Below are 16,606 nucleotides of genomic sequence, written 5' to 3' on the forward strand. Positions count from 1 at the left end.
TGAGAGCTTCGCGTGGCTGCAAACGGCTTGTCAATCGAGACTCTATAGCTCAAGTTATGGCTCCCAAAAGGTGATGATGAATAGTGACAATGAGGTTTCAACCCCCCTCCCCCCACCATCACCTATCCGAGCCCCCTTCCCATAAAAATGAGCTTAAAGCTCATTAAACACACATATATATGTTGGACCTTGGGCCCGGTTTGGGCCCCGTCCAACCCGTTATCGGTTTTAGCCCGTTTGGCCCACTTTAGGTCAAAACCTTTAAGATTAGTGCCCAGTTTTCGATTCCAAATTATTTTTGTCCTTTCAAAACGATAAATTTAATTTTTTCAAAATCTTATCTTCCAAAATACGCGGTACCATGCAAACTAGAACCAGTACTGCCAGCTTAAGCTCCGGTACATTTTTTTATAAAAATTTTCTGCAACAGATACATTTTCCAACTCAGAAAAATTCATTGAAATTAAATTTCACCTTTTTATTTTCAAAATATCATTTCTATATTTTTAAACCTATTTTGCGCGATTAAATTATTATTTTATTAAAACGGTTAAGCCGATTCTTACATGCACTCATTATTATATCAATTCATTATCTGTCCCAATATTTCATCCTATGCAAATAAATGACAACTTTATTCCTTTTTAGGTTTCTTTCATCTAATGCAGCGACTCAAACAATAACGAAGGCCATTAAAGTGATGTATAATCTAGTTATAGAAAGATTTTTCCTAAGGTTGGAGACAAGTGATATGAGAAGTGGAAGGTAAAACTAAAATTATTTCGAAGAGGACTATGCCACCCAAATCTCTTTGGGGGCATCAGACCTCCTTCTTGTTTCGAAGGACGAGGTTTGAACACAGATGGTTTGCAAGTGAAAGCCTAGCAGGGTGAATGGCGTAGGGCATGCCAACAGTAGCACTACACCACTTCATTGAGGGAGGGACTCCAGAGGACCACTATACTGCCAATGGGCCAGATCCGAGGGAGTAGATCACTCAGCAACAACAGGGAGCTTACCAAGCAAATGGAGTAGAGATCAAGATATGCCCAAAGTGATAAGCGAAGACGGACTCATTGGAGATAACAGTAACAGATCACTCACTTCCAGCAGACTGTCTCCATTCGCGACTCTACCATGACCAAGATGAGACATTAGGCTAGATGTGGAGCTTTTTGCAGTCTATGCAGAGCGGTTTGTTTAGCAGTGTCCAACTAACTTTTCACCTTCCTTTGAAAGACGACGAGTGCATATATAAGTTAGGTAATTCTAATTCACTAGTGCATGAGATGTCTTTATCATGCTAACCCCTAAACGTGCTTCCACCTTACCTGAAGTTGAAGTTACTATTAGAGAGGCCTTTGAGTTCTGGTTTCAGTAGTTTTGGTCTTCCTTACATAGATAGGGAAGTAGTTACGAGTGTCAGAAAAAAAGTGCTTTGATTAAGTCGAACTTGTTCCATCAAATAGTTAGGCAAACTGATTCTAAGACTCTGCAAACCCACTCATGCAAACAACGAAGATGATGATGACTTCTTTGATGTGAAAGATGATTGATCTTATAGTTTATTTCTAATTTTGTTAACATTTTTGACATTATATTTTATGAAAAAGTACAAGGGAATTACGTTTTTTCTAAATTACGTAAACAATAGGTTAAAAAAGAAAAGTTAATTTGAATTTTAAAAAACAAAATTTGAATTAATTAGGTTTAATCATAATTTTGAATTTTTTTATTTTTTCCGCAACCGCTCTCTCGCAATCTTGTGCCACCGCCGCCACTGCTGTATCGCGACCCCGGTGTCCCAAAAGCTATTGTCTCGTTACTTGTTTCTTATCAATTAAGTTGGATGTTTATTTTACTATATATGTGGATGGTTCTTTTCATTCTAATATGGATGTTTATTTGGATATACTATTGGTATTTTACTTGATTTGCTTGATTCTGCATGCAGATGCTCCGCAGGATGTTCATTTTAGGGTTAAGTACGATTTTGATCCCTAAAGTAGGGGCTAAAAATTTTTTTCATCCCCGGCCTTTTTTTTTGCTACAAAATGGTCCCAAAGGTTTAACTTAATTTTAAAATCGTCCTTCGGACGAAAATGCCCTTCCCCTTCTATCCCAAAATAACCGATTCTTCTTCTCAATCACAGCAATTCCAATACCCAGATATTCACCTCAATCACAACCATATCTCTTCTTCACCTCAATCACAACCATATCTCTTCTTTTAAAAAAATCTTCTACTAAAATTTCAACAAAATTTCAACTACAATTTTAACAACAGCAACATAATTTCAACGGCAATAACAAAATTTCAAATAACAAATATAAAAAAATCAAAACAGAGAAGAAGAACACAACAGCAACAAAATTTTAACATATCAAAAAATCAAAACAGAAAAACAGAAAAATGGAATAGAATCAGAAGCAAAATAGAAACAAAAAAATAGAAAAAGAAAACCAATGGAATCAATTCCCAGGATGGAATCAGAGTCAACAACAACAGTGTGATTATCAAAATCAGAAGCAGAATAATCAGAAACAGAAGCAGAATAATCAAGTTAATCTGAATCAGAATTGGAACCCTGCGGCGAGGAGCAACGACAAGCAACGAGGAGCAGCGGCGACGTGCGACGTGCAGCGGCGGGATCCAGGACGCGAAGTAGCAGAGGAGCTTCGGCGACGGCATTGGATTCAACGGACGCCAACGGTGGCAGCTGGCGTGATGGTAGCGACACTCCTCCTCTACCCTCAGCTCGTGCATCCCTCTCTCTCTCTCTCTCTCTCTCTCTCTCTCTCTCTCTCTCTTCACGGTCAGCGTCACGGTGGCGGATCTAGCGATGACAAAGCAGCTCAGAATGGCGACGACGACGCAGCTCAACGGCAGCAACAAGCGCAGTGCGACGGTGGCCTCCCTTCCTCCTGGCGTGATTCCTTACCTTGGCACCTTCCCTTCCCCTCTCCTCTCTTGCCGTTAGTGTGAGTGAGATCTGGAACCCCTCCCCTCTCCCGTTAGTCTGACTAAACGTGAGGAGCGGCAGCTGCGGCGGCAGGAGGAGCAGCGGTGCTTCCCCTCCCCCTTCCCCACCTTCCCTTCCCTGGAACCTCCTCCCCCCCCCCAAACAAAGCGCGATTCCTCCCCCCTCCCCCCTCCCCTTAACCCGTTTTGCCTTTTTTTCTTTTTATTTTTTATTTTTTAATTAAGGGCATTTTCGGAATAAAATTATAAATTTAGTAAAAAGAACAATTTTAAAACTAAGTGAAACCTTCGGGACCATTTTGTAGCAAAAAAAAGTCGGGGACAAAAAAAATTTCAGCCGTTACCTTAGGGACCAAAATCATATGTAATCCTTCATTTTACTATGTATGCATATGGTTCTTTTCAATAAAATGTAGATGTTTATTTGGGTCATACCATTTGGGTGAACGAAGCAAAGCAGCACGCCATAGAAGTGAAAAAGACACGACGCAACAGTGTAGAAGTGAGGGCAGAAATGCAGCGCTAAAGCAGCAATGAAACAAGGCCTCTGGCTTTACGACGGTGCGACATCACAGAGGGGAGAAGAAGGCGCGCAGCAGCAGCGTCGCTTGCAGGGAGAAAGGAGCGGCGCGACGCATGGGAGAAGAAGGTGTAGCGGCAGTGTCGAGAGTAGAAGGCGCGACACAGGGAAGAAAAAGGTGTAGCGGTGCACGCGATGCATGAGAGAAGAAGGTGCATCGGCGATGCGGCCCGTTTATTTCCTCGTACTTCTCATTGTCTACCTAATAGAACGCATATTTTATTTGTATTCCGTATATGTTTTGTTGTTTGACTACGATTATTAATTAATTTTAAATGTTATATTATTATTATATTAATATAACAAGTTTAAATTAAAATAAATAGAATTCATTTTTAAGAATGCCTTAAAATTTAAAAGTTAAATTTTTTATTTTATTGCTGATGTCGAGATTGTCAATAATATTTCAAAATTATTCTTTTTTTATTATTATCGACACTAAGGTTCTCAATATTCAATAATAGTAAACATAAAATTGTCGACAAAATTATTTTACCGAATGGTAACTAGCGTTTTTGTAAAATGGGTCAAAATTACCAACCGGAACATAACGGACGGGCGTTTAGTGACCCTTGATCGGCAGTAAAATAGATTACTAACGAGATAATGCTAGTTTGGTCTTAAAAATTTCAGCGCTCATTAAAATAGTTCATAATTTTTAGAAATAATTAAATTATTCTCTAAATATACAGATAGTAAATCTCCATTTATCTCTAGTTCAATTATTATTAACACAGCACTAACAAAAAATGTTATAAATATGACATTCTCAACGGTAAGAAGACATGACTAATACTTCAGTATGTTAGCACTGTATTAACCACAATTAAATTAAGGACAAATGAAGATTTACGATTTGTAAATTAAAAACCAAATTAGACATTACCTCAAATATCATTAGTCATGAATATATATAATTTTTTCTTTTTATCATAATTAATAATAATAGTTGCTTCATTCACATTAGATCTCTTTTACTTTTGGTCAAATTTCACATTAAATTTTTCATAATATACTAGCTTATTTAAGTGTTATTAAATTGTTAAAAAAAACTTTTCAATAAAAAATATATTTTTTATTTTTTTGGTATATTTAACAAATTTTGTAATAAAAATAAAAATATTAAAAAAATATAAAAAAAAATTTTGAAATTATAATTTATATATTTTTTAAAAGTTTTTTTTAACATAATATATATATAAAAAATATTTTTATATTGTTATACTCAAATATAATTATTAAAGTAATTTACATGGCTAAAATAAATAGGAATGAATGTTACGCAAATATTCTAAACTGAAAATAGGTACACGCTCTGTCTTGAACAATTATATATAATTAATTCGATTTACAGGATAAAGAGTAAATCAAAGTAAATCATACTAAAAAATTCGATTTAATATGATGCCAAAATAATTCGAAACAAATAGCTGAAAACATTCTCTCTATGTGGTAGATTCGATTTATGTTTTCATGTGTTTGATTTGATTCTACTTATTTAAAGGATACAATATATATAAATCGATACTTATCAATTCGATTTATTATTGGACTCAATGACCAAAAGCACGAATAGGAGTGACAATGGATAGGGTAGGGTAGGGTTTAGATCTAACCCTAACCTTATCCGCGGGTTGAGAATATTCCAACCCTAATCATATCTGCTCTTAATTCACGGGTACTCGATCCTACCCGCGGGTTACAAAAAATATACAACATTATTATATAATTTGATAATAATTTAAAATAAAACTGATTTTTATGTAAAAAAAATATTAAATTATCAATTAATGATTTTTTTTTAGTGACTAAGGATCTTTTGCATTTAGTGAGAGATTTTTGATTTCACATCCACTTAAAACATATTTTTATATAAGTATATAATATAAACATATATAGAGTGCGGGTTGGTTGAGTAGAGTTGAAGCTCAACCCGCACCCTACCCGACCCGCACGAGAATCCTACCCACATCCTACCCTACCCACTGCAGATCGGGTTGACAACCCTATTCGAACGGGTGGAATCGAGTTGGATACTCGCGGATAAAGTATATATTGCCACCCCTAAACACGAAGGATAATGTGAAGATCGGCTAATGACAGTGAAAGTTGTTGAAGAATTAGGATGAGGAAGATAATAAAGAGGTAAGTTAGTAATTAGATAATATTGTTAAATTTTAATATTTGGATACTATTGTTAAAAATTAATTTAAATTTTTTATAGTTAATTTTATCAGTATTTAAATTTTTAATAGTTAAAAAAGATTATTTATTTTTAAAAAAATAAATTAAAAAATATTATCAAAATAAATTGATATAAATTATAATAAATTATATAATATTTAAATATCTAATCAAATTAATTAGTTAATATAATTAATTTATTGTAATAAATTATATTTTATGGATTAAAAAAATTAATTAAAAAATATTCTCATAAACATACTATATCAACTCTATCACTAAATACAAAAATCTAATTTTTATATAATAAGACAGATGAGGTCTAAATAAATTAACATTTTAATGTCCGAAAAAGAGAATTAATTAAAAGATTTTGTTAAGAATACTTGTTAGGGAGGTCATAAATAAAAAAGTTGGTCAAAACATTTTAATTAATAACTATGTATAAATCTGGTAAATATCTAAATTGATTTTCAAAAAATTTTATATCTAACACTTTTTTCACTCTAAAAATTCTCAACAAAAATGAATTCTTTCGTAAGCTAAATTAATTTTTCTTATAAGTTATAATGATTATTTTTAAAAATTAAATTATTAATAAAATTTGTTAAAATTTTATTTGTCTAACATATATATTAATTAAAAATTACTAAAAACAAAAGAAAAATTAATCTGTCTCACTAGAATAATTCTAAAAAACTTCTAAAGTAAAACAAATTTATTAGAGACGAAGATGAGAAAGTATAGAAGATGTCAAATTTAAAATGTTGGGACACTCTAGATATTTACTTTGTAAATCTTGTAAGATTTTTTATGCGTTTAAATATATTAGACGAACTAAAACATTTTAAATATATTCTCTTAACTAAATTAAGAACGAATTAAAGTAGTAAACGTTTTTCATTTATGGCATGTTCCGTGGTAAACCTGGCACTACTACTAGCAACCAATCTCCTTTTACTTTTCCTTTGGTCCAAATTTATTAATTATTAGTGCAGTTGGCACTCGGCACACAAAATCCAAAAACATAGGTCACTCACTAGTGATAGATTCGTGCCTATATAGGAGCACCAAATCCTCCCTCAAAGCGTCTCAAAACTTGATTCGCCCAAAACACTAAGAAAGTTACCATCCCTAATAACCTTTGCTTTATAGCTTCCAACTACCATGGCAGATAGCCCCAGCAGCAAGAGCAACTCCCTCATCATTCACCACACTAAGAAAGGTGGTTGGCATGCTGCCATCTACATTATATGTGAGTTTTCCAATTCTTCGATTTCATTAATAATTGTCCTTTCTCCCAATAATACCCCTTATTTCTCTCTCTTCTCTTCTACACTCCATTTTCATCACCAAATTTCATTCATTTTGGGGATCTCACCCATTCTTTTAAACAACCTACAGCCTCCCCCCACCACCAAAAAAATAATAATAAAAAATAGATAACTAAACACTGATATCAACGTATTTGCAATGGGAATCAACAATATATAGAACAAATCAATAAACAATTAAAACAATAGATAACTTAAATGAACATTGAAAAGGGGTAAAACAGGAAAATAAAAAAAATTAGTTTAAATAGAGATGCTGATGAGAGAGATGGCAGCGACACGGCGGCGGTGGCGATGGAGGGAGAACGATGAGAGAGAAACCACGGCCGCCATGCAATTCATCTTCTTCATTCCAGTGCAGTGGCGATCTATCACTTTCCCCCTATGAGAGATCTATGTGCTTGTTCTTGTCCATGTTCATGTTCATTAGAGCGAAGAGAAGAGAGAGATGCTTTTTTTTTTCTGAGAGAGAGAGAGAGAGAGAGTAGAGTGAATTCGTGATGGTGCTTCGTGCTTGGGTGTGAGAGTGTGAGCTGACAGCTGATCCAGCCAGAAGAGAGCGAAAAATAAATAAATAAATAATTACAAAATTTATATTTTTAATGAATGAAAAATTTACAATAATAATAATAATAATAATACTAATAATAATATCCTATTTTTATGTGATGATGACTATTTATATGTTTCACAGTCGTGGAATTTGCGGAGAGATTTGCATACCAAGGTTTGGCGAGCAATCTTATCACATATCTCACAAATGTTTTGAACGAACCAATAACAACCGCCGCAAAAAATGTCAACACTTGGGTTGGTGTTTCCTCCCTCTTCCCTTTGCTTGGTGGCTTCATTGCAGATTCCTGTCTCGGTCGCTTCAGAACCATTCTCTTATCTTCACTTATTTATCTCCTGGTAAATTCTCCATAAAATTTTCATTGTTACTACTAGTGTATCACGTCTATTAATTCATTCTTTTATTTATTAAATGTGTATTTAAATAATAGAAACTAAGTTATTAAAGATGATAAGTAATTTATAATTTAACTAAAAAAATAAATTTTATCAATTATATATAATAAAAGATATTTAAAAAAAAATTAAACACCCAATCCTTCCAATATCTCATTTTATATAGTATAGATTTTCATTATTAATGATGTTAGGTTTAATTATTATGAATTCTAAGAACATTCATTAAATTATTATAATTCTTTTGTTTTTAATTTTATCTTAAATTTATATATTAAAAAATTAAAATAATTTAATTTTTCATAAGAACTTTTTAATTAAGAACCTTAACATATTTTTCAGAGTAATTTCAATTTTATTTTTAGCATTTATAGAATTATATATCATAAATAGTAATTTGATACTAAATATAAAATTCGTCATTTCAATATTCAGTTTATATTTAATTTAAATTTTAGATCTTTTTTAATTATTTTATCAAAATAATTATATAAATAATAAAATTTTATTAATTTTTTATTAAAATGATATTATCTCTCTAGAGTATAATTAATTTTATTTTATTTATCTATTTCAATACAAATTTTAAGTTTAAATCGATTTTTTTTTCGCAAATATGAAAAGTGAGAGTTCACAAATATTCTATTGAAGTTGCAGTTCCAATACATATTAACTCCCGTCAAAATATACGTATTCCATAATTGTTATGTTGTTTGGTAGTATTAAATTAGGGTTTAGTTAATATGTATATGATAAATTTATCATTAATAAAAATTTTAAATATTTTTATTTAATAAATATAAAATAAATGGTTTAAAAATTTAAATTTTTATATCTTTAATAAAAAAAATTTTAAGTTATAATCTTAACCTATTTCTTTAAAATACATCATAGATAAATCCAATAATAATGTGTTTTCTTAGTTTCTTGATTCTTGGCTTCTTGCACGGAATCTAATGCAATCGGTGGTATGTGATGTAACAATAATTTTATTGGAAAGTTTTTAAGTATATCGAGTACACTTGAAAATTTTCCAATTTTATTAGTCATATGTATTGGGTCTAGCAAGCTGTACGACTACGAACCATCAATATCACAATAAATTCATGAAAATTCTTATAACCACTATTTTATTCAGATTTTTTTTATCTAAAAATATAAAATAAAATAAATGGTTTACGATTTTCCCTTTAAAATCTTGAAATATTAATTACGAAAAAAATTTGGTCACCGAAAAATTAGGGAAAAAAATTTATGTTATAGTAATTGGTTTCAATGAAATTCCAAATTTTTTATCTATTTAAAACCCTTCAAGTTGACTTGTTTGAAATGTCAGAAAGCTTATTTATCTTTTCAAAACATAGAAATAAAAAATATTCTGTTAAACCGATTAGAAAAAATTGAATTATATATGGTTGGGGATGTTAATTTTATCGAAAATATTTGGTAACCAAAGAAAATCAGTCAAAAATAACTATAATTTATTTTATTTAGTATTTATTAATTATTGTGATAATTAATGAATATTAAATAAAATAAATTCTGGCTGTATTTTTTTGTTTTCCTAACATTACCATTTAAAATATAAAAATAAAATCTTTTGATTTTTTAAAAATATATAAATTAAACTATTCGATTTCTGGAGTCCAAAAATTGAGTTTTTTTATTTTTGAAATCAGATCGTCTAATTTTTATTTAAAAAAAATTAAAAATATAAGATAAAAAAATTTTAATTTTTAATTTATGTGTTTTTTATAATTTTAAAAAATACCAAAAGTTATAATATTTGGATATATTACTCGAGAAAAAAAAATCAGCCGTGAAAGGGGACTCGTACATAAAGTGTATGATTCCAATATTCCCATTATAAGATTTGCACATTTTTTTTGGTAGGATTTTTGTCCACATTATACATTACTCAGCCCATGCAACATGCATGCGCTTACCTGTTACAGTTATGTGAAAGTACCCATAAGTGTAGATGTGAAATTTAATTAAATTTAATAAATCGTATTTTTTATTATTTTTTATGAGAAACTGACATTTTCATTTTATCTAAATGATATTATATTTTTTCTATTTATAAAATAATATATATTTCAATTTATTTAACTAAAATACCATTTAATAATTATTATAATTATATACAAATTAATGATAATTATTTAGCTGATTCAAATAATAATACTATAAGTTATATATTTATTATTGTAATAAATTTTATTTATTTTTAATATTTATAGCATTATAAAATATTTTAACTTGTTATAAAATTATTTTATTTAAACTTTTTATATATCTTATGATTAATAATAAAACATTACAAATAAATAAAATTTGTTACATTAAATATATATATATATATATATATGCATAATTATAATAACTATTAAATGGTATTTTGGTTGAATGAATTAAAGTATATATATTTTTTAAATTTTACAGGAGATGAAAGTATATATTTTATAAATAAATAAGAGAGAAGTATTACTTAGATATTTTGTAGAAAAAGAAAATATAATTTATTTTGAAAAAAAAATGCACCACTTCTCATCTTTTATTTATTTATTCTTCAATTTTGGTAGGTTGTCAATAATTTTTTGTCAACATTCATAGAATGGTCTCAAACACTAATAATGCCACATGCAACTCTCAAACAGAAAAATCAATATAAAAAAAAAGAAGTATGCGGTAAAATTTTGAGTAGTAATATATTGTTAATATTGATTTTAAGTTATAAAGGAACGCAAAATTGTATGCAGATTCTATGAAACATGAGAAGTTTGCAAATTATGTTGTATTAATTTATATGTATATGTATGCATGAAAACTATATTAATTTATATGCATATGTATTTTAATTTATATGTATAATATGTATGTATGAAAATATATTGGTGAAAAAAAATAATATTTCTGTTAATGTTATCATCAGAGTGATTTTTTTTCTTTTCTATTTTGAAAAGGACTGTGACATCATATTTAACACAATACAGGGGATGATTTTCTTGACACTATCAGTGTCGGTAGTTAAACACACAACGCTATTCTTCTTGGCGCTGTACGTGTTGTCAATCGGCGATGGAGGGCACAAGCCGTGCGTCCAAACCTTCGCCGCCGATCAATTCGACGAGGACACGCCGGAGGAAAAGGAAGCCAAAAGTTCCTTCTTCAATTGGTGGTACTTGGGCATTGTTGCTGGTTCTGCTGCTGCAGTTTTTGTAGTCATATATCTTCAGGTAATTATGCTAATTAACCACAATCTTAAGAGTATTATTTTTTTATATATTAATTGATATTAAAAATTATTAGAAGAGTATTTTCTTATAAAATAAATTTATTTGTAAATAATATGTATACTGTAAAACCATTTTATACGTACATCCAATCACATAAAATTACATTAGTAAAATAAGTAATTTTTATATTGACAGTGTGAATAATCATCTAAAAGAATAATTATAATAATACAATTGTATAAAATGTTTTATACTATTAGTATATAAAAATTAAACTCTTAATAAAATATAAAGTAAAAGTTCTGGACGGCGGTATAAAAATTGTTGCATAAACCAATAATAATGGAAAATATAGTAATATATATGGTGAATGCTACTGTGCTTTTAATATTGTACCTAACTTATTCAAAAAAATAAATAAATAATATTTATTAAATTTTAAATATTTTATTTTTTATTCTTAAAAATAAATTAAACAATTTAAACACCATAATAAAAATATTATAAAATTCACTAATATATTGGGTGATGATGATCTCATACAAGGAAAAATTTATGGATTACAAACATTTTGTTTTTTGAGGCTCAAATTTCTAGGCGGTACATGAATCGGATAATATTCGTGATAATTATCCGCATTCGATATAAATTTTACGGATATTATCCGATTCGCACTATGGTAGAATTGGATTGTGAATTTGGCAGTGATATTCGCGAATTCAATCTGCATATCCGCACGTCTTATATAAATAGTATAGTTTAAGAAAGTAAACCTAATGTGATATAAATTTTAGTGTGTTGTTTTATGAATTTTATGATATCTTGTTTTTAATTTTTTATGTTGTATTTTAATTTAGAATAATTAAACTTAGATCTTGTGGTATTATTTTTCTTTTGTTATTCAAGAGAATTTTTATTGTTAATATTTTAAGAGTAAATAAGTTTAAACAGGTGAAAAGATAGATTTTCTAGAGGCAAAAAGGACCTTAAAACAATTTTTTATTTATGCGGATATATCCGATATCCAATCTGATTCACAAGTATGCGGATCGAGTCGGATCTAACTTAAAAAAATGCGGATATCATATCCGATCCGATTTAATGAATACAGTATAAATCAAATAGAATTATAGGCTACATCCGATCCGATCTGATCCGTGTGTAGCCCGACAAATTTCACCAACATAAACAAATAGGAATAATATATTCTTCATGGTGGTCTTAATGCATCATATGTGGGCACATTAGGCGAAAGGAATTATCTACTGTAAAAGTGAGCCAAGCGGATCATTATTCACTCTTATTTATTATTTTAATATTTTACAGAAAAAAAAAAAACAGTTGCTAAAATATAATTAAATAAGATGCTAATTGTGGCATGTCAACATTATAAAAGATCATGTCTTACACTATTATCTATAACATAATACTGGGTGCACAAGTTATTTTAATACCCAAGTTTAACAAGTTTTTTTTTTTCTTTTTATCTTGTGTGCTTTTTTCTTCTTTTTTAACTAATTTTTACTATACTATTAAATTATTAGACTAACTTAATTAAATTTTTTTTATCAAAATAATTCAAGTATCAATTAAATATTTTTGTAAAGATATGATTGAAATTTGTATTTTTTTTTTTTATTTTCCACGGTATTTCTCAGTCTGGTAGGCCAAGGATTAATCCGCTGCAGTACTGAATTCTATTTAAGAGTTTGTCGCTGGCCAATAAGTTACTGCATGCACAAGGCGGGATTCAAACCCCCAACACTTACTTAAGCAGATTAGTGAACTAATCACTAAACCAACCCAACTTGGTTGAAATTTGTATTTTGTTATTTTCCCATGTCTGAATCTTATTACCATATCGGCCTAAAGTTTGTGGCTACCCTTCCAACATTATTGATTTTGGTATCATCCTTACAACCCAAACTTAAGATCACATACAAAAAGAAATCTAATGGGCTATACATTGTTAGATCAGCTCAATATTAAAAAAAAAAAAAAACATTATTTTGACAATTCTCTGAAATATGGAGTGAATATTCAATTTTAACTAACGATGTAACACATTTTTTTTGTAACAGTAAGTAAAGACTTTAATTTATATTTTTAATACAAAATTCCTTTATCTAATATAAACCAACATACACACATCTCGCTACATGAATGATAATGTAAATTAAAAGATATTGTAAAAATGTTAAACAAAAAAAATACTTTATCCATGTATCCATATTAATTCAAATTAGAAGCATATAAATTTCACACAATAAGCTAAAGAAAGAAAATTATGTAATTTAAAGTTTTCAAGTAAAATTAAATCACTTTCCATATAAATCACTCCTTTTTCATGACATGATCTAGCATCATCATTTTACTGAATGGGCCAATAAGATAATTCTAATTATCCATGGTGAATTGGTGATTTCTCTTTTTTCTTCTTTTTATTTTTAATTTATTAATTTTAAATATATATGAGCAGGACAATGTTGGATGGGGAGTAGGATTAGGAGTGCTGGTAGGAGTGCTGGCAATAGCGTTGGCACTTTTCTTGTTGGGAATCAATAGGTATAGAAAGGAAAGCCCACAAGGAAGCCCATTCACTAGGATGGCCCAAGTCTTCGTGGCGGCGGCGCGCAAGTGGCGCGTGAAGGACAAGTCCGGCCACACTGATTATTACTATGGGGTGGACGAGGAGGAGCATAACCAGCTCCATGATCATCAACTCAAATTTCACGCCTTGCAGCACACTCAACAGTGTAGGTAAGTGCCACTCTTCTCTATTTATAAATTCCTACAGAAGAATACCAAGTCTGTCTCTAAAAAGATTATAATACCGGACAACTTTTATCTTTCCCGAAGTCTTCGTTTCATTCTATCAAAGACTTATGAATTCATTGTAAAATTTTTCAAAACTAAATTGACCGGTTTTTGGAAGGAAGGTTACATTAATTATCCAATCCCATTGAATATTCATTGTGTGTGCATTGATCGGGCTTATTTGTGTTGATTTTTTTTCCTTCTTCAATAGTGGACGATTTATTTTGTGGTACGGTTAGAGACAAAAGAAAATAGTTAAAATTTTTCTCATTTATTGTAACAATTCATGAATATTAAATAAGATAAATTATAATTATTTTTGGCTAATTTTCTTTAATTATCAAATATTTCTGTATATATATATAATAAGAGTATTTTAGTCATTTTCAACAACAAAATTATTGTAGTAATTTTTTATTAAAAAAATATTAATTTAGACCAATTCAATACTTAATTTATCGATTTTTCGACCAAATCAATTTATATGATTTAATTTAGACAAAAAAATGGTTTAATTGCTTATATTTTATTGAATTTTAATTATTAAAAAACATCTTTAAAAAAAAAAACATTTTAAACATCTTTATCTAAATAACTCCCTTCATAATTTTATACATATAACATCTATAACTACACAAGACTAAATAAAATAACATTATTTGAGGTGATTTTGTTTTGTCTTGGAATCATTATTGTTATTTTGTTACGACACATTATCATAGAGGAAATACCCCTAAACAAAATTCTACTGTGTAAATTGTAAACAGCTTTTTGGACAAAGCAATGATCATAGATGAAGTTGATGCAACAAGCAAAACAAGAAATCCATGGAGGCTATGTTCAGTGACTCAAGTAGAAGAAGTAAAGCTTGTCCTTCGCCTAATCCCTATATGGCTAAGTTGCTTGATGTTCTGTGTTGTCCAATCCCAAGTCCACACATACTTCACAAAGCAAGGAAGCACATTAGTCCGTTCCATAGGGCCCCACTTCCAAATCCCTCCGGCATCCCTCCAAGGCTTCGTCGGAGTCTTCATCCTTCTGGCCGTTCCAATCTATGACCGGATTTTCGTCCCCCTGGCCAGGAAATTCACAGGCCATCCGGCCGGTATAACGGTCTTACAAAGGATTGGAGTTGGTCTAGCCTTGTCTATTTTGACCATGGTCGTGTCAGCACTCGTGGAGACCAAAAGGATTGGCGTGGCTAGAGACCACGGACTCATTGATGACCCCAAAGCAGTCATACCTATGAGCGTTTGGTGGATGCTTCCTCAGTACATGATAACCGGCGTTTCTGATGCCTTCGCAATCGTCGGCCTGCAAGAATTGTTCTATGATCAAATGCCAGATGCAATGAGGAGTTTGGGCGCGGCCGCCTATATAAGCATATTAGGAGCCGGAAGCTTTGCTAGCAATATAGTTATAGCTATTGTGGAGGACATAAGCTCAAGAAGCGGTGAAAAATGGTTGGGTAACAATATAAACAGGGCACACCTTGATTACTATTATTGGGTCTTGGCTGGATTAAGTGTTGGGAGTTTGTGTGTGTATTTGTTGATAGCCAAGTCTTATGTGTACAAAAAGGTGGATGAGGCTGAAAGAAGTAGCAACAATCAAGGTTTCAGATTCAGCAAATACCGTCCAAGAGTCTGATACTTAGAACTTAGAAGAAGAGTAAACCAAGATATCTATATGGTGTAGTTTCATCAATAATTACACCTTGGCTTTTAGTGCATGCATTGTTTCTTGTTTTATAAAATGTTTTAGGGTAAGGGTAACTGGGTAAGGTTTGGCACATTCAATGCATTGCCTTATTATGGTTACCTTAGTATTAGATATGATATCTTTGCTTTTGCAATTCTGCCCTTTGTCCATGTTTATATATGTTTAAGATAAAAGCAAATAGAATTGGCTACTGGATTCTTCTTACACACATAGAAGCATTTGTGATACATGCATGTACATTATATTTGGTCAAATACCGTATATATACCGCATACATGCAGAAAGAAGTTCAGCACACGCAATGTTCGGTTAAAAAATTTGGATATGGAAGTTTTTTTTGTGTTATTCACAAAGATGAAAATAAGAGGTGTTGAACCCAAGGTTAAAAAATTTGGATATAGAAGTTTTTTGTGTGTTATCACTACAAGAGAGGCGGGAATTGGCGGCGGTTTTTTCTTTGATTAGCGGCGGTTTTAAACCGCCGCAAAATCAAATGCCGGCGATTAATAGAATCGCCATGGATATGGGCGCCGGGATTGCGTTTGGCGGCGATTTTCACAAACCGCCGGTATAACCGCCGCAAAATCAAATTTTTGCAGCACACAATATAAAACCGCCGCCAAATGACTCTGACACGATTTACTTTATATTTACCGGCGGTTTTCGAACCGCCGCAAGTTAGCACGATATGTCCAAGTTGAAACCAATTTAAGGGCATTTTATAAAACCGCCGCTATATAGGACATTAGTTTCACTCAATGTTACCGGCGGTTGCAAA

The 16,606-nt window shown here is 30.7% G+C and overlaps 1 protein-coding gene across 1 annotated transcript; it reads left to right on the forward strand.

Moving 5' to 3' along the window:
* The first annotated feature begins 6,626 nt into the window (after nucleotides 1-6,626).
* LOC107614044 (protein NRT1/ PTR FAMILY 5.4) lies at nucleotides 6,627-16,036 on the forward strand. Its single transcript, XM_016316258.3, has 5 exons — nucleotides 6,627-7,002; nucleotides 7,776-7,993; nucleotides 11,047-11,289; nucleotides 13,769-14,049; nucleotides 14,874-16,036. The coding sequence occupies exons 1-5, from the start codon at nucleotides 6,915-6,917 to the stop codon at nucleotides 15,754-15,756; spliced, it is 1,713 nt and encodes a 570-aa protein (XP_016171744.1). The 5' UTR covers nucleotides 6,627-6,914; the 3' UTR covers nucleotides 15,757-16,036.
* The last annotated feature ends 570 nt before the right edge of the window (nucleotides 16,037-16,606 follow it).

This window comes from Arachis ipaensis, chromosome B8 (assembly GCF_059453495.1).
Source record: "Arachis ipaensis isolate K30076 ecotype BB chromosome B8, ASM5945349v1, whole genome shotgun sequence".
Classification (NCBI taxonomy): Eukaryota; Viridiplantae; Streptophyta; class Magnoliopsida; order Fabales; family Fabaceae; genus Arachis; species Arachis ipaensis.

What these genes read in the sequence shown, in the direction of transcription:
- LOC107614044 (XM_016316258.3), top strand. Translation starts at nt 6,915, where the DNA reads ATGGCAGATAGCCCCAGCAGCAAGAGCAACTCCCTCATCATTCACCAC. An exon ending in CTTCACTTATTTATCTCCTG is followed by an intron (nt 7,994 to 11,046) that starts GTAAATTCTCCA and finishes AACACAATACAG; the next exon opens with GGGATGATTTTCTTGACACT. An exon ending in TTGTAGTCATATATCTTCAG is followed by an intron (nt 11,290 to 13,768) that starts GTAATTATGCTA and finishes ATATATGAGCAG; the next exon opens with GACAATGTTGGATGGGGAGT.